The 23,297-nt window shown below is 41.9% G+C and overlaps 2 protein-coding genes across 2 annotated transcripts in view; one reads left to right on the top strand and one right to left on the bottom strand.

The window, feature by feature from the left end:
* Nucleotides 1-14,504, top strand: part of CDC23 (cell division cycle 23) — a 22,950-nt gene extending 8,446 nt beyond the window's left edge. Inside the window, exons 10-16 of the mRNA XM_004312052.4 lie at nucleotides 10,277-10,430; nucleotides 10,551-10,670; nucleotides 10,991-11,066; nucleotides 11,398-11,459; nucleotides 12,160-12,238; nucleotides 12,316-12,435; nucleotides 13,277-14,504. Of these exons, the coding sequence (XP_004312100.1) occupies nucleotides 10,277-10,430; nucleotides 10,551-10,670; nucleotides 10,991-11,066; nucleotides 11,398-11,459; nucleotides 12,160-12,238; nucleotides 12,316-12,435; nucleotides 13,277-13,447 (782 nt within the window). The 3' untranslated portion in view covers nucleotides 13,448-14,504. The remainder of the gene's footprint in view (nucleotides 1-10,276; nucleotides 10,431-10,550; nucleotides 10,671-10,990; nucleotides 11,067-11,397; nucleotides 11,460-12,159; nucleotides 12,239-12,315; nucleotides 12,436-13,276) is intronic.
* On the bottom strand, nucleotides 13,165-23,232 carry KIF20A (kinesin family member 20A). The gene is made up of 19 exons (XM_004312050.4): nucleotides 23,099-23,232; nucleotides 22,451-22,636; nucleotides 21,190-21,279; nucleotides 20,968-21,087; nucleotides 20,249-20,387; nucleotides 19,958-20,145; nucleotides 19,742-19,871; nucleotides 19,366-19,560; nucleotides 19,142-19,253; nucleotides 18,964-19,032; nucleotides 18,601-18,744; nucleotides 18,294-18,459; nucleotides 18,019-18,183; nucleotides 17,750-17,889; nucleotides 17,508-17,610; nucleotides 16,997-17,195; nucleotides 16,661-16,752; nucleotides 16,299-16,436; nucleotides 13,165-15,668 (listed from the first exon to the last, which is right to left on the bottom strand). The coding sequence occupies exons 2-19, from the start codon at nucleotides 22,613-22,615 to the stop codon at nucleotides 15,351-15,353; spliced, it is 2,673 nt and encodes an 890-aa protein (XP_004312098.1). The 5' UTR covers nucleotides 22,616-22,636; nucleotides 23,099-23,232; the 3' UTR covers nucleotides 13,165-15,350.
* Nucleotides 23,233-23,297: the final 65 nt, after the last annotated feature.

Here is a 23,297-nt window from a genome sequence, read left to right as displayed (position 1 = left end):
TGCAGGGGACATGGGTTCGATGCCTGGTCGGGGAACTGGGATCCTGCATTCCTGCATGCCTCACAGCACAGCCAAAAAAAATAAGTGTCAAAGGTAACAAAATTGGGACTTCCTTGGTGGTGCAGTGGTTAAGAATCCGCCTGCCAATGCAGGGGACACGGGTTCAAGCCCTGGTCCAGGAATATCCCACATGCCGCGGAGCAACTGGGCCCTTGCTCCACAACTACTGAGCCTGTGCTCTAGAGCCCATGTGCCACAACTACTGAGCCCACGTGCCTAGAGCCCGTGCTCCACAACAGAGAAGCCACCGTAATGAGGAGCCCACGCACCACAACAAAGAGTAGCCCCCGCTCACCACAACTAGAGAAATGCCGTGCACAGCAACGAAGACCCAACGCAGCCAAAAATAAATAAATAAAATAAATTTATAAAAAAAAAAAAGGTAACAAAATTATATACAATAGAATGTGAAGGATCACTGTAATCCCATCCCCAAGATTGGTGGATATGACTCCAGAATATTTTTCTGTGTGAGTACTATAAATGGTGTATGTGTGTGTGTATGGTTTGCTTGCAAAAACTGTATCATTATACACACTGCTTTGTAATGTCCTTTTTTTTAACCTAACAATATATCTTTTCCATCTTTCCATGCTAGTACATGTAGAGTTGTATTGTATTATTTTTGATGGCTATTTAGTATTTTATTATATAGATGTGCCATTATTTTTATTTAATCGTTTTCTGTTGTATAAGTTGTGGCTAGTGTTTGTTAACATAAAAATTGCTTCAGGAAACATCTTTGTATGTATATATTTATTTTTGTATGTTTATGCAACTATTTCTGTATAATTAGTTCCTTGAAAGGCTGGATCGAAAACGTGTGTATTTTTTATATATATATGTGGGTTTTTTATTTTAGTAAATTTATTTTATCTATTTTATTTTTGGCTGCGTTGGGTCTTTGTTGCTGCACGCGGGCTTTCTCTAGTTGTGGTGAGCGGGGGCTATTCTTCGTTGTGGTGCGTGGGCTTCCCATTGTGGTGGCTTCTCTTGTTGCAGAGCACGGGCTCTAGGCACGTGGGCTTCAGTAGTTGTGGCGCACAGGCTTAGTTGCTCGGCGGATGTGGGATCTTCCTGGACCAGGGCTCGAACCCGTGTCCCCTGCATTGGCAGGCGGATTCTTAACCACTGCACCACCAGGGAAGTCCCTGTATTTTAAAATTATTATTTTATTTGTTTATTATTATTTTTTGCGGTATGCGGGCCTCTCACTGTTATGGCCTCTCCTGTTGTGGAGCACAGGCTCCGGATGCATAGGCTCAGCGGCCATGGCCCACGGGCCCAGCTGCTCTGCGGCATGTGGGATCCTTCCGGACTGGGGCACGAACCCGTGTCCCCTGCATTGGCAGGCGGACTCTCAACCACTGCGCCACCAAGGAAGCCCCTATTTATTTATTTTTTAGCTGTGTCGGGTCTTAGTTGCGACACGCAGGGTCCTTGTTGAGGCATGCAGGATCTTCTGTTGCGGTGTGGGCTCTTTGCTGCGACACGCAGGGTCTTTGTTGAGGCATGCAGGATCTTCTTTTGCGGCGTGGGCTCTTTGCTGTGGCACGCGGGCTTCTCTCTAGCTGTGGTGCGTGGGCTCCAGAGTGCATGGGCTCTGTAGTTGTGGCGTGCGGGCTCCAGAGTGCGTGGACTCTAGTTTGCAGCATGCAGGCTCAGTAGTTGTGGCGCACGGCTTAGTTGCCCCATGTCATGTGGGATCTTAGTTCCCTGACCAGGGATCGAACCCGTGTCCCCTGCATTGGAAGGCAGATTCTTTACCACTGGACCACCAGGGAGGTCCTGTGTATTTAAAAAAAAAAAAGCCTGTGTATTTTAAACTTACTAATATTACTAAAATGTTTGTAAGAATTTCCAATCCTATGAAAAGAGATGAGAGTGTATCTTTTTCTGTATCAGGGTGTCTCACTCTTGGCTCTATTGACATTTTTGGCTGATAATTTCTTTTGTGGGGGTCTGTCCTATACATTGCAGGGTGTTAGAAGTATACCCAGCTCTACCCACTAGATGTCAGTAACCTCCTTCCCCCAGTTGTGCAGATAAAGCCAAATAACCTCTTGGGGTCAGAATCATCCTTGGTTGAGAACTATGACCCTATGTACTTGGCCACACTACTGTGACCTGATAATCAGTTGACATAAATAGATGAATGGCCACTCTTGGATAAAAGTAAACTTGATTGGTTGTGATTGAAAGCCTAAGTTTCCTGGAGATGAAAGACCCTGTTCCTGGGTCTTTGGTGACACTGCATTGAGAACATACATTTGTATGTTAGGATGTTGTTAGTAAACTGATAGAATTTCAATTCAGTCATTCAATAAATATTTCCAGCCCTTTAGGAAGTTGTAGTGTAGTATGGGAAATAAATATTAAAAAAAGAAAAATCCTATGGGAACATAGGTAAGAGGAACAAATAATCTTTTCAATATCAGAGCATTGAGAATGAAGTATAAAGTCTGTTAAAGTGAGGATGGAACTCCAGTTTATTCAGAAAACATCTTTTGAACATCTTCTGAGTGCCAGATATGGTGGTTTGTGTTGCAGTATCTACCTCATTACCTACTGAGGAAGACCAGTAAGAAACAACTATAATATAGTGGGTTGAGGGTTATGATTGAAGTAAACATAGGATGCTAAGAGAGTATATAGGAAAAGTAGCTAATCCAGTCTGATGAGGGAAGGCTTCTTGAGAAGGTGATACCTGAGGGATGGGCAGGAGAGAAAGAGTTCACTAAAGGAGGAGATGGATTGACTTGGGAAGGGTATTGCAGTGCAGAGGCATTGAAGTGTGAAACAGACAGTGATCCTGAAATAGTTTAGTGTCCTGAAGCATGGTGTGGGAGGAGGGAATGTATGAACGGGGCCAGATCTTGAAGAGCCTTTTGTGCCTTACTAAAAGTTTGGATTTTATTCTTAAGGCAGGAGAAGTCTTCTGAAGGATTTTAAACCAGAGAATGATAAATGTTTTTAGATTTTCATTTTCAAATGATAACAGGAGACAGTGTGCTGGGAGGATTAGAAAAAGGGCAAGACCAACAAGGAGGCTTTTGCAATAATCCAGTCTAGAGATGATGAGAGCCCAAGCTGAGGTATTGGCAGGAGGAATGAAGAGAGGCGATTAGATTTAGAAGATATTTAGGAAGTAGAACTTACAGGAATTGGTGAATGGGTAACCAGATTGATAACAGTGTCCTTCACCTGAAGAAAGGAAATAGAGGTAGGGGAGATAATGAACTGTTCCTTTTTTAGCTTACTAACTTAAAGCCAGTTAAAATCAAAGGATATGGGCTTCCCTGGTGGTGCAGTGGTTGAGAGTCCGCCTGGCGATGCAGGGGACACGGGTTTGTGCCCCGGTCCGGGAAGATCCCACATGCCGTGGGGTGGCTGGGCCCGTGAGCCATGACCGCTGAGCCTGCGCATCCGGAGCCTGTGCGCCGCAACAGGAGAGGCCACAGCAGTGAGAGGCCCGCGTACTGCAAAAAATAAACCAAACAAAACAAAATCAAAGGATACGTACATATGAAGAGTAATGCTTTAGGAGTTTCTGGTTTTTTTTTTATTTTATGTATTTATTTATTTTTTGGCCATGCCTCGTGGCTTGCAGGATCTTATTTCCCGGACCAGGGTTTGAACACTGGCCCTTGACAGTGAGAGTGCGGAGTCCTAACCACTGGACTGCCAGGGAATTCCCATCTGGTTTTTTAAATAATCGTTTGATTGGTAAACTTCTTAATGAACTGTTTGTTCTTCAGTGTATCTGTAATGCCTAGAGAAGTTCCTGACTTATGGTCAATAAATGTTTGTTGAATTCAGCCCACCTATCTTAAAAATCAAGAAAAAGGAACATTAGATATGACAAAAAATATATTTCAGCTTTCACAAAGGAGAAAGAAGGGTGGAGAGAGACGAGAAGAAACTGAAGACCTGAAAGAGAATGAAACAACTTAAGAATAGAGTGATGGCAAGAATCTCCTACTTGTTTAGTCCTTGCTTCTGCAGTTATGTCTTGATGTGAATTGAATGCTTCCTCTGCATCTTTTCTGGAGTCCCAGTCTCTGAGAGGCAGCTTTACACACACACACACACACACACACACACACACACACACACACACACAAACAAATACGTATATGTATTTATATATGTATATATTACAGTATAGCATGGTTAAGATTTGGACTCTGGAACAAAACTGCCCAAGTTTAAATCTTGGTTTTGTTACTAACTAGCTGTGTGACATTGGATTTAACTTCTGTGTGCTATACTTTCCTCATCCATAAAGGGATAATAACAGTAGAACATTCTCCCATGTATTCGTTGTGAGGAGTAAGTAAATTAACATATAAAAAGCACTTTTAACAATGTAAGTTGCCCAGCACATTGTAATCATTCAGTACATTTTAGCTGTTCCAACTGGTCAGAAAATCTCATCTACTTAATCTTTGCCCAGAACTTGCCTGTTCTGACTTCCTTAACACCTCCTTTTCATCCTGACTCCTTTAGCAGCTAAAGCTTATACCCTTGCTACCACTACTTCACTTCTCCTATTCTATTACAGAAGTTAGCCTTTGGACAATCTGCCTAGAGTTTGCTTATTCCTCTGTCTCTGGGTCTGAGTCAGTGGCAGAAGCAAAGGTATCCTTTTATAGGACATAAAGCCCTCCATCTTGCTTTTTTCCCAGGTGAATGTGAACTTGAATGATCTTAGGTGATACAGACAATTGTTATAAATAATTTCTCCTGAATCAAACTGACAGCTGAATCTAGACAAATTGAAAGCAAAGACAAACACATATATAGAAATCTTATTACTTGTTTTTTACCAAAGTGGAATTGTATAATTTCTCTGCAGTTTGCTTTTTCCATTTGACAGTATATCATTATCTCTGTAAATTAGTATATATACATTTAAATCCATCTTTTTATCTAGTTTATGCACATGCAATTTATACATAACGGAAACTTTTTTAAAGTGCAGGTTTTTTTTCCCTCACTGCACCTTTCCTCCTTTAACATACTTGTGTTAGCATGTCCCATACCACATGAAACATACACATACACATATGCAGGGTTTAATGGGCTGTTTGCTTACAAAAATAGGATCATATTACACACATTTCTCTGTATTTTACTTTTCTCACTCAACAATATCTCATGAAAAATCCCTCAGAGTCTTGGTATATCTCAAATTGTTTTTTCTTCTTTTATTATTTATTATTTTTATTTATTTATTTTTTAAATGAATTTATTCATTTATTTAATTTTTGACTGCATTGGGTCTTTGCTGCTGCACGCGGGTTTTCTCTAGTTGTGGCGAGTGGGGGCTACTCTGTTGCGGTGCGCTCACTTCTCTTGTTGTGGAGCACGGGCTCTAAGTACGCGGGCTCAGTAGTTGTGGCTTGCGGGCTTAGTTGCTCCATGACATGTGGGATCTTCCCGGACCAGGGCTCGAACCCGTGTCCCCTGCATTGGCAGGCAGATTCTTAACGACTGCGCCACCAGGGAAGCCCTCTTTTTTTTTAAAAAATTGAGGTATAGTTGATTTACAGTATTAGTTTCAGGTGTACAACATAGTGATTCAAGTTTTTTATAGATTATACTCCGTTTAAAGTTCTATAAAATATTGGCCATATTCCCTGTGCTGTACAATATTTCCTTGTAGCTTATTTATTTTACACGTAGTAGTTTGTACCTCTTAATCCCCTATGCCTATCTTGCCCTCCCCACTTCCCTCTCCCCATAGGTAACCACTAGTTTGTTCTCTATATCTGTGAGTCTGTTTCTGTTCTGTTATATTCATTCATTTGTTTTATTTTTTAGATTCCATGTATAAGTGATAATAGATAGTTTGTCTTTCTCAAATTGACATTTCACTAAGCATAATACCTTCCAGATCCATCCATGTTGTTGCAAATGGCAAAATTTCATTCTTTTTAATGGCTGAGTAGTAGTCCATTATGTATGTATACCACATCTTCTTTATCCATTCCTCTGTTGATGGACACTTAGGTTACTTCCATATCTTGGCTATTGTAAATAATATTGCTTTGAACATTGGGGTGCATGTATCTTTTCAAATTTGTGTTTTTGTTTTCCTGGAATATATACCCAGAAGTGGAATTGTTAGATCATATCGTAGTTCTATTTTCAGGTTTTTGAGGAACCTCCATACTGTTCTCCCTAGTGGCTGCACCAATTAACATTCCTACCAACAGTGTACAAATGTTCCCTTCTCTCCACATCCTCACTAACATTTGTTATTTGTGGTCTTTTTGATGATAGCCATTCTGACAGTTGTGAGGTGATATCTCATTGTGGTTTTGATTTGCTTTTCTTTTTTAAAAAAAAAAAATTTATTTATTTATTTTTGGCTGTGTAGGGTCCTTGTTACTGCACGTGGGCTTTCTTTTAGTTGTGGTTTTCTTCTAGGAGTTGCTGCACATGGGCTTTCTTTTAGTTAGGCTTTCTTTTAGTTGGGGGCTACTCTTTGTTGTGGTGTGTGGGCTTCTTATTGTGGTGGCTTCTCTTGTTGCGGAACACGGATTCTAGGCACGCGGGCTTCAGTAGTTGTGGCGCATGGTCTCAGTAGTCGTGGCTCATGGACTCTAGAGCGCAGGGCCAATAGTTGTGGCACACGGGCTTAGCTGCTCTGCGGCATGTGGGATCTTCCTGGACCAGGGCTCAAACCCGTGTCCCCTGCATTGGCAGGCGGATTCTTAACCACTGCACCACCAGGGAAGCCCCATGATTTGCTTTTCTGATGATTAATGATATTGAGCATCTTTTCATGTGCCTATTGGCCATCTGTACGTCTTCTTTGGAAAAATGTCTATCAAGTCTTCTGACCATTTCTTGACTGGGTTGTTTGTTTTTTTGATATTAAGTTGTATGAACTGTTTATATATTTTGGATATCATTTGCAAATATTTTCTCCCATTCAGTAAGCTATCTTTTTGTTTTGTTTTGTTTTAATTAATTAATTTATTTTTGGCTGCATTGGGTTTTTGTTGCTGTGCATAGGCTTTCTCTAGTTGTGACAAGCAGGGGCTACTCTTCGTTGCGGTTCACAGGCTTCTCATTGTGGTGGCTTCTCTTGTTGTGGAGCACGGGCTCTAGGCGCGCAGGCTTCAGTACTTGGGCTTGTGGGCTCTAGAGCACGGGCTCAGTTGTTGTGGTGCATGGGTTTAGTTGCTCCACGGCATGTAGGATCAAACCCATGTCTCCTGCATTGGCAGGTGGATTCTTAACCACTGTGCCACCAGGGAAGTCCCTGTCTTTTCGTTTTGTTGATTGTTTTGTTTGCTGTGCAAAAGCTTTTCAGTCTAATTAGATCACATTTGTTTATTTTTGCTTTTGTTTCTTTGCCTTAGGTGATGGATCCAAAAAAATATTGCTATGATTCCTGTCAAAGAGTGTTTTGCCTCTGTTTTCTCCTAGGAGTTTTAATGGTTTCTGTTCTTACATTTAGATCTTTAATCCATTTTGAGTTTATTTTTTTATATGGTATGAGAAAATGTTCTAATTTCATTCTGTTACATGTAGCTGTCCAGTTTTCCCAGCATCACTTATTGGAGGCGGTCTTTTCCCCATTGTATATTCTTGTCTCCTTTGTCATGATTAATTAACCATAAGTGCGTGAGTTTCTGGACCAGTACCATACTGTTTTGATCACTGTAGCTTAGTAGTATAGTCTGAAGTCAGGGAATGTAATGCTTCCTGTTTTGTTCTTCTTTCTCAAGATTGTTTTGTCTGTTCAAGGTCTTTTGTGTTCCCGTACAAATTTTGGGATTATTTGTTCTGGTTCTGTGAAAAATCCCATTGGTATTTTTTTAAAAATATTTATTTATTTATTTGGCTGCACTGGGTCTTAGTTGCAGCACACAGAATATTCATTGCCGCGTGTGGCGTCTTTGTTGCAGCATGCGGGATCTTTAGTTGTGGCATGTTTGATCTTTAGTTGTGGCATGCGGGATCTCGTTCCCTGACCAGGGATTAAATCTGGGCCCCCTCTATTGGGAGCACAGAGTCTTAACCACTGGACCACCAGGGAAGTCCCACCGTTGGTATTTTGTTAGGGATTGCATTGAATCTGTAGATTGTCTTGGGTAGTACGGTCATTTTAATAATATTAATGGTTCAAATCCATAAACAAAGTGTATCTTTCTGTTTGTGTCTTCATTTTCTTTCATCAGTGTATTATAGTTTTCTGAGTACCAGTCTTTTAACTCCTTAATTAGATTTACTCCTAGGTATTTTATTTTTTTGGGTGTGATTGTAAATGGGATTGTTTCATTAATTTCTCTTTCTGGTAGTTTGTCATTAGTGTATAGAAATGCAACAGATTTCTGTATTAATTTTGTAGTGTGCAACTTTACTGAATTCATTGATGAGCTCTAGTAATTTTTTGGTGACATCTTTAGGATTTTCTATGTATAGAATCATGTCATCTGTAAACAGTGGCAGTTTTACTTCTTCCTTTCTAATTTGGATTCCTTTTATTTCTTTTTCTTATCCGATTGCTGTGGCTAAGACTTTGAGTACTACATTGAAAAAAGTCACAAAAGTGAGCATCCTTGATTTTTTTCCTGATCTTAGAGGAAAAGTTTTTAGCTTTTCACCTTTGAGTATGATGTTAGCTGTGGGCTTATCATATATGGCCTTTATTATGTTGACGTTCCCTCTATACCTACTTTGTGGAGAGTTTTTATCATAAATGCATGTTGAATTTTGTCAAAAGCTTTTTCTGTATCAAGATGATCATATAATTTTTATTCTTCGTTTTGTTAGTGTGGTATATCACATTGATTGATTTGCAGATATTGAACCATCCTTGCATCCCTGGGATAAATCCCACTTGATCATGATGTATGATCCTTTTAATGTATTGTTGGATTCAGTTTGCTAATACTTTATTGAGGATTTTTTCATCTATGTTCATTAGTGATATTGGCCTGTAATTTTCTTTTTTTGTGGTATCTTTGGTTTTGGTATCAGGGTGATGCTGGCTTTGTAGAATGAGTTTGGAAACATTTCTTGCTCTGCAATTTTTTGGAATAATTTGGAAAAGATAAGTGTTAGCTCTTATCTAAATGTTTGGTAAAATTCACCTGTGAAGCCATCTGGTTCTGGACTTTTTTTGTTGGGAGTTGTTTTATTACTGATTCATTTTCATTACTGATAATTGGTCTGTTCATATTTTCTACTTATTCCTGATTTAATCTTGGGAGCTTATACATTTCTAGGAATATGTCCATTTCTTCTAGGTTGTCCATTTTATTGGTATATATTAAAAATAGCTTTATTGAGGGATAATTTACATAACATAAAATTTACTTATCTTAAGCTTACAGTTCACTGAGTTTTTGCTAATTTATACAGTTGTGTAACCATAATCATAATCCAGTTTAGAACACTCCATCATCCCAAAAAGTTCCCTTGGGTCTATTTGCAGTCAGCCCTACTCCCAATCCCCAGCAGATCTGCCTTCTATCTGTATAGTTTTGCATTTTCTGGAAATTTCATATAAGTGGAATCTTGGAATATTTAGTCTTATTGTCTAGCTTTTTTCACTGAGCTCTTTTTCGAGGTTTGTCCATGTTGCAACATATGTCAGTAGTTCTTCTCTTTTTACTGCTGAGAAGTATTTCGTTGTCTGGATATATACTACATTTCGTTTATCCATTTACTAGTTAGTATAAGAAAGATGGCCTTTATTCCCTTTCTTCAAATAAAAGTTTTTATAGAATCTTAAAATCTTTCATATATTCTTTTTAAGACCAATGATAATAGAACTTCCTTGATTCTTGTGGAAGAGGGGAGTTCAGAGTGCTACCTTTTTAATCCTTTAGGTACCTCCTTAGAAACCTAGGAAGATAGTTGGAAAACCACCAATCTAAAGCATACTCTAGGAATTTCCTACCCTTTATTAAGGAAATATATGTATAAGTGCTATATTGAGAGGAAATAAAATGAAGAAAATCTTTGTGGTGTTAGGAAACTTTTTTTTTAAAAACACCAGAATGTGTAATAGATAAAATATATTTTCCAAGGGAATGATGATGTTGCCCATATGTAGAATTTGGCTTTTCTGCAAGGACTTTGGGGGAATGGGTTATGGTTCATGCCTACTCTGTGGAATGCTGCCTATTTTAGTGACTTATTTTTGCCTTTCTAGTTATTTATATATTTTGTTTGTTTGTCTTTCAATTAGGCAATTATTATAGTTTGCGTTCTCAGCATGAGAAAGCAGCCTTGTATTTCCAGAGAGCACTGAAATTGAATCCTCGGTATCTTGGTGCCTGGACGCTGATGGGACATGAGTACATGGAAATGAAGAACACATCTGCTGCTATTCAGGCTTATAGGTGAGCATTTAGCTGGAGGGGGAGATGGAGCAGATTGTTGTGATTTTAGGAGTCTCTATTGAGCCTGCAAGTCGCTAACTTTGATTCTGCTCTCTTACCAGTCTCTCTTCCATTTCTTAGGCATGCTATTGAGGTCAATAAGCGGGACTACAGAGCCTGGTATGGCCTTGGGCAGACCTATGAAATCCTTAAGATGCCATTTTATTGCCTTTATTATTATAGACGGGCCCACCAGCTTCGGTAAGTCGGGCTACTTGATGATGTGTTTGTTGTGGGAAGGGCTGACACTCTTCTTTCTCTTTTGATAGCTATTGAAGAATCACAGTGAATGGTTTTGACTCTTAGAGACCTGAGTTTAAACATGCCATATGTTGTTTGGTCATTTTTATGTAGTGTATTCTACTAACGTGTTAATTGTATAATTGTGAACACAAAATAATATAATTACATGAAGTATTGGATTAAAGTCCATTCCCTTCATAGCTTTGAAATAGTGGTGGTGGTTCCTCAAGGGAGGACTTCAGTTTTTGCTTGGATTTCCTATTTCTCTTCCCTCTCAGGCCCAATGATTCTCGTATGCTGGTCGCTTTAGGAGAATGTTATGAGAAACTCAATCAACTAGTGGAAGCCAAAAAGGTATCTGAAATTGGGTCCTGAAGAGTTTGTGTGGAAATCTGCTGTTTGGATGAGGGGTTGAGCTATCTGTGCTTAATTTTCCTTCATGTAGATCTATCTACATAGGGAAGTCTGAATATTTATAGGCACATAGGGTGTATAAAGCAAAGTTGGGCTGACATCATTAGTGGGAATGTTAGTATGTAGCCTGGACCTATCAGATCTAGTAAAAATGCTTTGTATTCTCCAAGTCTGAACTTCTGGGAGGCTTGCAGGACCTGAGTCTCTATGTGATTAGTCATGGCACATGGGGCAGTGGTTGAAGTGACCGGTTTATTTATTTTTTTGACAGTGCTATTGGAGAGCTTACGCCGTGGGAGATGTGGAAAAGATGGCTCTGGTGAAACTGGCAAAGTGAGTGAAAGAGTGACACGCTAGTGATATTTCTGTTGGCTTCTCTGGTGAGGTGGGTCCTGCACATTCTAGAGCTTCCCATCCATCATCTACATGAATGAGGGGATGTAGCACAGTGTATGATTACTGATCTGGAAATTTAGCCATCTCGACTCAAAAGAATGCTACTTCTCTTTGAAGAGGAATTGTTTTCCTATTTGGAAAATTCAAGAATGAATTGAAAGAAATGAAATTTTTATGTCAGAGCAGTCTAGGAAAACTACTTTAGGTACTAATCTCCTCCCGATAAGGCCCAGGAAAATAAAGAATAACTCAGAAATGATAAGGAAAGAGGTTCTTAAATGCAATTTCATTCCTGCCAGTTCTTTTCTGGATTCTTACAAAAAATCTGAATTGCTTGGTATCTTTTTTAATCTCACTCAGGGTATTACCAGGGAATTTTTGCAATGGTATATTATCCAGCTTAAGTGTTTACTAACTTTTCCTCCATCACCAGTAGCAGAGTAATGATTCTAAGCTTTGATGAAGTAACCACCACCTCTGGGCACTAATACTATTCTGGGTCCCACTGTGTCATTTATGTCAAAATTCGTACTTGTCTATGTATTATCATTTTTTTATCTTAACTGTGTGCTTTTACTTTTTATCACTAGCTTGCTTTGAGATATGATTTATACTTAAAGACCAATTTCTTTTGTAGGCTTCATGAACAGTTGACTGAGTCAGAACAGGCAGCCCAATGTTACATCAAATATATCCAAGATATCTATTCGTGTGGGGTATGTGTCATGAGCATGAGAATTGGGTCGCTGATCTTATTCTTGTCACCTCAGTCATTCCTGATTTCCTTATCTAGGAAATAGTGGAACACTTGGAGGAGAGCACTGCTTTCCGCTATCTGGCCCAGTATTATTTTAAGTGCAAGCTGTGGGATGAAGCTTCAGCTTGTGCCCAAAAGTGCTGTGCATTCAATGATGTGAGTATCGGTTCTTTAGTAAAAGGTTTGGATTTTAGGTTCTAGCACATGACTTTACTATGATCTGGGGGTGGAAAGTGGAAGGTGGTTAAGAGGGTGAGTGGTTTGCATTCAATCTGTAGATTGCTTTGGGTAGTATAGTCATTTTCACAATATTGATTCTTCCAATCCAAGAACATGGTCTATTTCTCCATCTGTTTAAGTCATCTTTGATTTCTTTCATCAGTGTTTAATAGTTTTCTGAGTACAAGTCTTTCACCTCCTTAGGCAGGTTTATTCCTAGGTATTTTATTCTTTTTGTGCGATGGCAAATGGGGTTGTTTCCTTAATTTCTCTGATTTTTCATTGTTGGTGTATTGGAATGCCAGAGATTTCTGTGCATTAATTTTGTATCCTGCAACCTTACCAAATTAATTGATTAGTTCTAGTAGTTTTCTGGTAGCATCTTTAGGATTCTCTATGTATAGTATCACGTCATCTGCAAACAGTGACAGTTTTACTTCTTCTCTTCCAATTTGTATTCCTTTTATTTCTTTTTCTTCTCTGATTGCCGTGGCTCAAGAGGGAGGGGATATGGGGACATATGTATGCATATGGCTGACTCACTTTGGTGTGCAATAGAAACTAACACAGTATTGTGAAGCAATTATACTCCAATAAAGATTAAAAAAAAATAAAACAGGGTGACTGGAAAGGCTACCTTGTTCTGTGGAACTTTGTATGTCAGTATTTTATTCGTTTCTTTTTTTTTTTTTTTTTTTTTTGTATGTCAGTATTTTAGAAACTGTTTTTGAGAAAAGCCTTGGACATATTTTGACACATTTGCCTGACTTTGTTTCAGACCCGGGAAGAAGGTAAGGCCTTGCTCCGGCAAATCCTACAGCTTCGGAACCAAGGCGAGACTCCCTCCACCGAGATGCCTGCTCCCTTTTTCCTCCCTGCTTCACTGTCTGCTAACAACACTCCCACACGCAGAGTTTCTCCACTCAACCTGTCTTCAGTCACACCATAGTTGGCTACTTTCAAGCCAGAACATTGCCAGACCCATATTAAGCCTTACCTCCATGTAAAGAACAGCCACGTCTATTCTTCCAAGGACCTTAGTTCTTTTTGTTTGTACACATGGAAACAGCTCCTTGGGGAGTTTATAGAATCACCTGCACAGTAGACTGACAGAAGAATCCTGGCAGGAACAGAGTCTGTCTTTGCCAGTTTGAAGCACTTCTATCTCCCTTCTGTTCAGAGTGGCTATAGATCTTGGCCTTTTTCCCCAGACCTTTTTGCCCCCCCAAAACATCCCTTTAACAGCACTTTAGCACAGGCAAGGCTACAGGGACAAAGTTTAAATGCTGCTGGGAGTGGGAGATTTCTTTAGAGAGGCAAGGAAGAAAGAAGGGAGAAAAGCTTGCAACTCTACCCTCTGCTGATAGTAGGGCACTGGATACCCTAGGAAGGTCAGGGCACTGGATAGACATGACTCATCATTCTCTGATTTGCTGAGCATGACTATTCTGATATCAGAGATTAAGTTTAAATGGGGTGAAGGTATACTTTTGTTCTTACTGGGAAGACATTCTGCCGTTTTTTGTTTTGTTTTTTTTTTTTGCGGGATGCAGGCCCCTCACTGCTGTGGCCTCTCCTGTTGTGGAGCACAGGCTCCAGACGCGCAGGCTCAGTGGCCATGGCTCACGGGCCCAGCCACTCTGCGGCATGCGGGATCTTCCCGGACCGGGGCACGAACCCGTGTCCCCTGCATCAGCAGGCGGACTCTCAACCACTGCGCCACCAGGGAAGCCCTGGCGTTTTGGTTTTGAGGCATCTCCTAGAAGCTTTCAAATTGGAAGTAACTTACTAGAGTTGAACAAAAGAAGGGGCAAAAGGACTCTCACTGAGTGTGGAACTGCTGATGGCCCTACTAAGGGGAAAAGATGTCTATAGAGTTAGCTATACACCTACTAAAGCACAGCAAGGAGGCAGGGTTACAGAGAGTTTCATGGACATTTGGGTGTGATAACTTCTGTGATTGTACAGATAAAAATAAACTCTTAGAGTCGGTCTGTTTTAATAAATATTTTGCCATAATTGTCTCCCCCCCACATGCCCCCCCATCTCCACAAGAAAGTTTTTTCTCTAGCCTTTATCTATTAGACAAGGTAAAAGTAATCATTCTTGCTATGCTCTTGGGAGAGTTTCAGGCCTGTGCTTGTGAATTCAGTAGGAGGTAATATGCCATGACTATAATGCCTGCTGTAATGAATTTGTACAGTAGATGCTATGGGTTATTCTGAGCTCAGGGCCCAGCCTTCCTTTATTTTTGTTCCAAAACAAGTTTGTTACCCATTCATCTCCTAATGTATGACACTTCATTTTATTTTATTTTTTTATGAATAACTTTTTTATTAACCTTTTAATCATTTAGTTAATTAACCTGTTTTTGTTTTTTGGTTTTTTTAACATCTTTATTGGTGACACTTCATTTTATATTAAGGAAGGTTTAGAATATCTAATGTCCCTTGAATTAATTTCTTGCCAAGCTTTCTTGGGTTAGCTGTGCACCAGTTGCTGGTCTGCACTGCCATTCCTGTGCAAAGTTCCCAGGGGCCCGAATGATACTTGATTTTCAATTTTTCTGCCCCTTTTATAATTTACTTCAATGATTATGCTAAATTTAGAATTCAAATTTAAAATGTGAACAATATCTTTATTTTAATATAACTTTTGTGTGCATAGAAACCATATAAGTAAAAAAGTGTAAGAATACATAGGTGATTATATTACAAAAGGGAGAAAAACTAATGTCTGAATATTGCATTCTGGATAGAGTTCCAGGTATATATATAGTAAAGCTTTAAAGAAACCTATTTCTTAAGCTGAGCAGCTGACCCACCTCAGGGCAATGCTCTCTCCTCACAACCTTAGTATTTTTTGCCAAAAGGCCCAGATTTGAGTAAAGGGGAGCACCGTGAGCGCAGGATCCGGGCATAAGGGCTGTAGTCTGTTGAGCTTTGGCAGGTGGGTGTTCGGGGCAGTAAGTTACGAAGAAATGGTTTCTTCCCTGGGGGCTGTTGGTTTGGTTGCTGGTTTTCCTGGTTGGCACCGAGGCGCTTTTTGGTAGAAGCCTGGCCTTGGAGTTTCAGCACAGTATGATACTGCTCCGCGATGCATGCTGCCTTCTTCCGAAGGTCCAGTTTTACTAGCATCATGTTATTCTGCAGCTCAGCCAGGGTCTGATCCTAAGGAAGATCAACAAAGTTATAGAAAACATTTCTGTCTAATCTATTAGAGAAACAGGAGGGCAAGGTAATACACACTATCCACTACTAGTTACTAAAACTGCTTTTTACAAAGATTAACTCTTTATGGTCAGAGCTTTTAACTGAATAGGAGGGTATTTTCTTTAAGACCCAAACAAATAGCACTGAATAGAAGGACCTTTTCTAACACATCAGGTGGTATGAGCTTGAATGATTTTACCTAACCTCCAAGAGCCTCAGTTCCTAGGTATCAAATTAGCCTAGGATGGTTTTTTTTTTTTTACATTTGAATACATCTGGAATCAGGATGCATTTACTGATGACAGTGTCATAGCTTAATTGTTAGTGTTTTGTCTTACAATTAATTGTTTCTTATAATCTAAGCATCTTGGATGAAATATGATAGTATCTACCTCTCTAGAGTTGTTATATAACAGAAAAAGCCTACAAATTACTTAACATAATGCCTTGTACTTAGTGAATGGTTATTTTGCAAGGAAGAGAAACTCCCCTCACTATAAGATTAGCCTAAAAATCTTTACCTTTCTCTTTCTCACGTATACTCTGAAGTGGGCTGATGGGAGAAAGTAGTATATAGGCTTCCCTAACCTGTTTGATTAAGATGTCATCACATGTGGCCAAGGCTTGGCGAAGTTTTCCTGCTCCAGTGCTGTGGCAACAGGCTCTTTCTGCTGACTGGAGAGACTCACCAAGTTTCTGAAGCTCTGTCCGCAGCAGCCTTATATTCTGAAAAAGGAGGAGTAGGAACCAAATTGTGGCCAAGATCAACCAGTGATCTGGAGGAGTCGGAGAACCATTTGAAGAGAAGTAAAACTAGAAAGGCTAGTCATTTGAATGAGGTAGCCATTCTCTAGGACTGCAGAGAAAACATCTTGTCCTCATATGAACCAGGGATATAGTGTTGGAAATTGCCTTAGGTGAGAGCTTTGGTAACAGAGAAAGGTAATTACCTTCTGGCCCTCCTCTAACTTCTTGTCCACATCAACGATGAAGGGCTTGGCTGAGGGTGGTGGTTCTAACATTTTCTGATATTTCTGCAGCTCTGAGAGAAGGAAACAAAAACCTTACATGTGTAGGCTTTCTAGCCTTGGACTTATCTCTTTAACTGAATTAACAGTAGCTTGCAGCAAACATAACAAGTGATGCTGTGTGCATCCTAGGATGAAAGGTCAGGGGGATGTAGCTTGGAGTTAAGGAAATTATGTTGGAGCTGGCACCAGAAGGCCCAAGTTTGAAGAACAGCTCTTCCCTGAAACTTATGCTTCCTGCCCTGTCTCCTTCCTCACCTTCAGTGGTGGAGTTTAGCTCTGCTTTGCATTGTTGCAGTTTAGCTTTAATCTCCTGGAGCTGCTGGGTGGAGGCAGAAGCCGCCAACCTTTGTGACCGCCGTAGGGACAGTTCTGACACAGATTGTTGATGGGCCACTGGCTGCTGTCTGGCTTCCTTCAAGAGAGCTTCTAGCTCTTCAATCTTCTCATCCCGCTCCTAAGAAGGAAGCAGCACAATTCCATTCAGAGTCAGACGAACCCTACAGGAATAGATGACTGAACAATGAACAAAAATTTCGTGATACATGGGCCTCAAAATCCTGTTTGTTAGCACTTACACCATTTCCTGGCCAATCAAACTCTTAATCAATTAATCAAACATAGACTGACAAGTACAAAGCACTAAGGAGACTATAGAAAGGTGAATTACATATTCCTACCCCTATGAGAGTTTATATAATCTGTTTATCTCAGGCAAGTAGCGATGGGAATCTGAGCAGCTAGTTGGGACTGGTTTAGGGCAACTCACCTGAAGTTCTTCTTGGTAAAAACTTGTCAGTGATTCCTTGAGGATCGTTAGTTTCTCTTCATACATTTCCTCTAGTAGTTCCTTTTGGGTGTCCAAATGTTCACTGTCAGAGGAGAAGAGAGAAGTGAGTGAAGATTCTGAGTGAGCTTGGAGAGCAGATCTTGAGGCACTACTCCATCCTAGTCTCTGCTTCCCACCATCAGGTCTAAGTGACAGAACAAGAGGGGTTACTCAGCTGGTACCTGCACCACTGTTCCCGCTGTTGCATCTGTTCCACCATCTCATTGCAAATTTCATCACGGAGCTGCATCTCCAGCCTCAACTTTTCCTGCCGTTCTTTCAAAAGCAGTGCTTTCATGGCTCCCACCACCTGTAGAAGCTCCTAGGAGGGAAACACAGGTCAGAGGTCACTAGAAGCCCATGCCCTAAAAAGGCACAGGCCCACCTGGAAGGTAGCATGGAAAATGTATCGCCATCAAGCTGCTGCACCAAAGCTTTCTTGCATTCTCACCTCCTTGCCATATGTGGAGATGTCAACTTCATTTTCAATATCATCATCAAGGCATGGGTCTGTTTTAGCTCCAGTCTCTAAGCTGGGAGATGCCCGCAGACTGTGTTCCTTGATGAATGAATGTAGCGATGGGAATCCCAGTTGCACAGGTGGAGCATGCACAAGCTAGTGAGGGGGAAAAATCTTAACTGAATCCATTACTAGTCCCTAGTAGCTTCCTTAAGTACAGGTACCAGCCCAAAGTGAGCACAGTCATCACACCTATAGCTTCTCACCTGGCTAGTAATGGCTGAGAACTTGGCCACATGAAGGGTCTCATCATAGGTAGATGCACAGGGATTCACATTGACAATCATGCAGGAGCGGCCTCGGCCTGTGAAGAAGCCTTGGAACACTCGAGTCAACTTGCTGTCACGGAAGGGAACCAGGTTCTGCTTTGACCTGGCAGGGAATCAGAGAATAGAGCTGTGAGCAGAACTCCAGCCCTTGGGGGTATCCTAGCACTAGCCCCAGTGATGACCAGGAAGTCTCTTAGCAAACTGCAGAGCTCCAGGCCATCCTGGCTTGCAGTGAAAAGCTTACCGGTTCTGCTGGTTTTGGCGCAGGGCAGTAATACAGCGGCCCAAGGTGTGCAGAGAAGTGTTAATGTTTCCTGCTTCCTTCAGGCGCTCACCACTCTTTTGATCTTTGCAGCGCTCAGAACCAGCCAGATCACAGAGTGATAACCTTGAATGATGGACAGGATCTGACATAAGGATCCCACATGTTATGAGCTTTCTAGCCCTTTGTATAGTTTTAGGGAGGGGAGGACCCATGAAGAATCTCTGTACCCAAGGAAGGAGAGCATGAATCTAACGGAAGTAATTCCCCTGAGGACCACTCTCGTCCCCTCCCCCAATTACCATTTATGGCCAAGAACCCAAATTTCTAAATGGAAAAACTTACTCGCTAATCTTGGGGATTATATCCCCTTCCCCCTGAAGGTGCAGGATCCGGACTGAGAAGATGCTATGACTGGAAGTTAAGAAAGAGAGAAAAGTCACTGCATATCTTCTATGACCAGGTGGAGGACTAATGTTTCCTGGAACACACTGAAAGAAAGGCTGACTCATAACCCACCAACCTGCGGCTGGAGTTCTGGTTCAGGTGGGTGCTGGCAAAGCTCTGGTTTTTACGACCCACTTTCAGGAGTTTCCAGGCCTCCTCAGCATCCTGAACGTGAATCCAATTGAGATCTGAGAGGCCAAGGAAAGAAGGGCATACATAAGAGGGAAGCACCTAACTCTTTTCCTAGTCTCTCCCAAGGTCCCCTCCAGGGTTCATGCCAGCCTCCCTGCTTTCCCATACCTTTCACGTAGGGATTGCCATTCTGATCCTCACACAGCCGCAGTGTCTGCCTCTTGCGCTGCTGGCTATGTGGTTCTAACAGGTCATAAAGCAGTTCATTGTAGATCTCAAAGAAGGAGATCCAGATGGAGAAGCGAACATCTGCAGGGACACTTACTGGGGCAGTGTCTGGCTGTGCCCATTGGTGACTCGTTTCTGGGGAAGAAGCCAATGTACAAAGCATCAACTCAAGAGTAGTCCATCTCCCCTTTGGCCTGCAGGGGCCTCAGAAGGTGAAGCTCAGGTTGCAACCTCTGGTCTGTACCCCTGGAAGTTTTGGGGAGTAGAGAATAAGTTCCTACTGTTACTTGGCACAGAGCCCAGTCATGGTACATACCATCCAGCTGGCTACTGCTGGTAAACTGACTGGTGGAGGAGAGCCCAGCAATGCCACTGTCAAAGCTGCTGCTGGTACCCATCCGACTTTCAATGTAGACATTCTTCTTCAAGGAGGTGGACAGCTCCTCCTGGAGGAGTCCAGGGATAACATAAGCACAAAACTTTCTGGAGATTTTGTCCCCCATCCCTGCCTCTGTGAACACCAACACTTTACCTCTTGGAGGCCTCCATTTAGCAGGGCTAGTTTCTTCAATTCCTCCTGCCGGATCTGCTTGCTGTCTAGCCACATTACCTCGTTGGAGAGCACAGGCTTCAGATCAGGTGTTGGATGAAGTTGGCCTTGGAGACTGTTGAAAATCAGAGCCAGGGACCGGGGCAGGATCCCACCATCCTTGATGGTACCTGGAGGCATGTGAAAGGTGGACAGCTGTAGTAAGTGCTGTTCCCCAACTCAGAGCATCAAAAGGCAAAGACAGTCAGCAGTTCTGTGAGGCCTATTACTCACCTTGAATTGTGTGGGTTTTCCCTGAGTTGGTGACTCCATATGTATAGATGAGCCAGTTCTGTCCTTTAAGTACATCCTTGACCATCTCCTTCACAGTCAGGTTGAAGAAACATTCCTGGCCCACTTCTGGCCCAAAGATCTAGAGACATACCCAATTTCTCAGAGGCCCATCCTTCGTTTCCCACTTTTCTCTGTGCAGAGCCAGTAGAGATACATCCCTTCCTGGGTGGTTGGCTCTGGAGACTACTCAAGCAACTTCTTCCTGCATTGCTGCCAGCTGCTGCCTAAATACTCTCTGCCAGTCCATTTTTCATCCAAATCAACAAATACTTATGGAATGCTATCCACTAAGTCCAATGCTGCACACAAAATGGAACAACATAATGGTCACAAGCATGGGCTTGGGAGATAGATGGATCTAGACTCAAGTCCTAACTCTACCAATGACTAGCTACATGGCTTCAGCAACATTATACTCACCGAGCCACAGTATCCTTACCAGGAAATTAGGGACAATGATGATAATAATAACAATAGAGTTGTTGGGAATTAATGCACATACAGTACTCGACACACTGACTAGCACATAACAAGGGTCCCCCAGATTGTAGACCTGCATATATAAGGAGTCACAGTCAAGTAAAAAGCTTTCCTTCTAAAGAGGGAATAAAGTTGCCCCTAGGTATTGGTCCCTTGTTCACATGTCAGTAACTCCATACCTGGGAAAAGGTGAATCTGTGGGTGGCCTGTCCAATTCCTCGCTCATTGCTCTTCTGGGCAAAAGAGTCCTTGGGTGCCTGTAGGGCAAGGGTCTCTATATTCTCAATACGGACACAACCCTGAGAAGGGGGAAAACACAGTTGTCACAGAAGGAAACATTCCTGGGAACCTCTACTGTGCTGTATCATTCCACCTTGAATCCTCCCTCCTCAGAAACTTACCTGATCCTCCTGTCGTTCTAACTCTGAAGATAACAAGGGCCTGACCCTCAGGTATACTTTCACCTTCTCTGTACTATCTTCAGATGGAACCTGTGGCAGAATTCCAGGCCAATATCACAGATTAATCTCAACAGTTACTTCTGAGCAGATGGGCAAATATAGCATATTTCCTGGGAATCATGCTTACACTATCTCTATTCCACCTCATATGACTCTGTGCTATTACTTGGGTTCCATAATCATTCCAACCCACATGGAGTTTTTCAGTACTTAATCACCCTTCCTTGTCTCTTCACTATCCTGAAAACTTGGCTTACCACAGAGTATCTGAGTCAGAACTAGTTAACTGGTATGAAAATCAGCGTGTGATATAGCAAAAGACAGTAGTTAAGCACCCTGAAGGCAGACATACCTGAATTTGAGTCCCAATTTCATCATTTAGTAACTATGAGATCTTGAACAAGTTCTTTAAATTCTTTTCACCTCAGTTTCCTCATCTGTAGAGTGGGGTTAATAATAGCACCCACCACGTTCATTCAACAGATATTTAGAGATCTGTCTACTCTGGCCCAGAAATTCTAAGAGCTCTGGTAGACCACAGTGAAGAACATTAACAAGGCTCCTGCTCTCATGAAACTTCTACAAAAGGGGAGACTTCTGAGTAGAGTTGTTCTCAATCATGGCCATTTCCCTTTCAAGGGACATTTAGTAATGTCAGGACAGGTTTCCCGGCTGTCACAAATGGTAAGCAGCTACTGACATCTAGTGGGTAGAGGCCAGGAATGCTGCTTAACGTCTTACAACGCACAGGACGGCCCTGTATAACAAAGAATTATCTGGCCCCAAATATCAATAATGCTGCAGCTGAGAAACCTCAGCTCAGCAGAAAGAAAAGCTCCTTAAATGGAAGCTGTGGTTGATATTAAAACCTGAATTTACATTCCACCTACTTAATGGCAATACGACCTTGTGCAAATTATTTAAAATGTCTGGGACTCATGGCGAAGGAGACACAACAATTGCCTTCCCTCATAGGATTAACTGAGAGTATGCATTTGAGGATGTTTCGTTAATGCAATGCAATTAATAGTTTTCTTATGGACACACAACTGTACATTTTTTACTTGTCATGCTCTTAATTTTGAGTTGATCCCTCAAACCCTAGGATTGCTGGATTTTTTACCTCATGCTACTCTGTATGGACAACTAGTAGGCTAAGGATATCACTTTCTGTCCCCAAGCCACTCTTCAACTCCTTTACCTGCTGCTTGTCTTCCAGGGAGGTGGAGATGACAGAGCAGTCTGACAGCAGGTCCTTGCGTACCACAGATCCCAAATCTGCAGCTGTGGACTCAAACATGGGGGAGACTACGACCTCCTCATCCGACAGCAAGCCGGCTGGTGGAGAAAGGATCCCTTGCGACATTTCAGCAGGGGCAGTTTAGGTCTAAAAAGAGACGAGAGTGGGTAGAGAGGAGAACCTTAAGGGATAAAAGGGGCGGCAAATTCTGGGTAAGAAACAATTCCCTGGCCCCAGGACAATCTAGTCTCGCTACCTGAATTCTTACTCCCTTTTCCCTTAAACTACCAGCAAAGGGGAAGGGAATGAGAGAAAGAGTTAATCATTTAATCCAATCTGAGGCAGCATTTCGGACTGCGAACAGGAATGAACAGATATCCGGCTCCGAAAGCATAAGGCCACGCTCCAAGTAGGGTGCCTCGCTCAACGGTGTCGTGGAGGCGGTGTCAGTAGCCCTAGGCTCCTGCTCCAACCTCGCCCCCCAGGCCTACAGTGAGGACAGCGGTATTAAGAAAAAAAGGGATGGCGGCAGTTCCGCTTTCTGAAAGCCGAATCCGCCAGGGCAAAAGCAAGTACCTCAGCTGGGCTCAAGCACAGCCGCACACTCACCCGAAGACGCCACACTTCTACGGTACCGTCTCACTCTCACTCCGCGGCCGAACCTGGACTTTCCTAGCCTGAGAGCACAACTCCGCCCACGAGGTGCACCTTTGTTACTGATACAATGTTTTAAATTACGCGCTGCTTTCGTTCAGCGAATCAGATAGCGAAATCTGCACCTACCAATCGGCGCAAGGGGGCGGGCGAG

This window comes from Tursiops truncatus, chromosome 3, assembly GCF_011762595.2.
Source record: "Tursiops truncatus isolate mTurTru1 chromosome 3, mTurTru1.mat.Y, whole genome shotgun sequence".
NCBI classification, from domain to species: domain Eukaryota; kingdom Metazoa; phylum Chordata; class Mammalia; order Artiodactyla; family Delphinidae; genus Tursiops; species Tursiops truncatus.
This window is presented reverse-complemented; position numbering and strand designations above follow the sequence as displayed.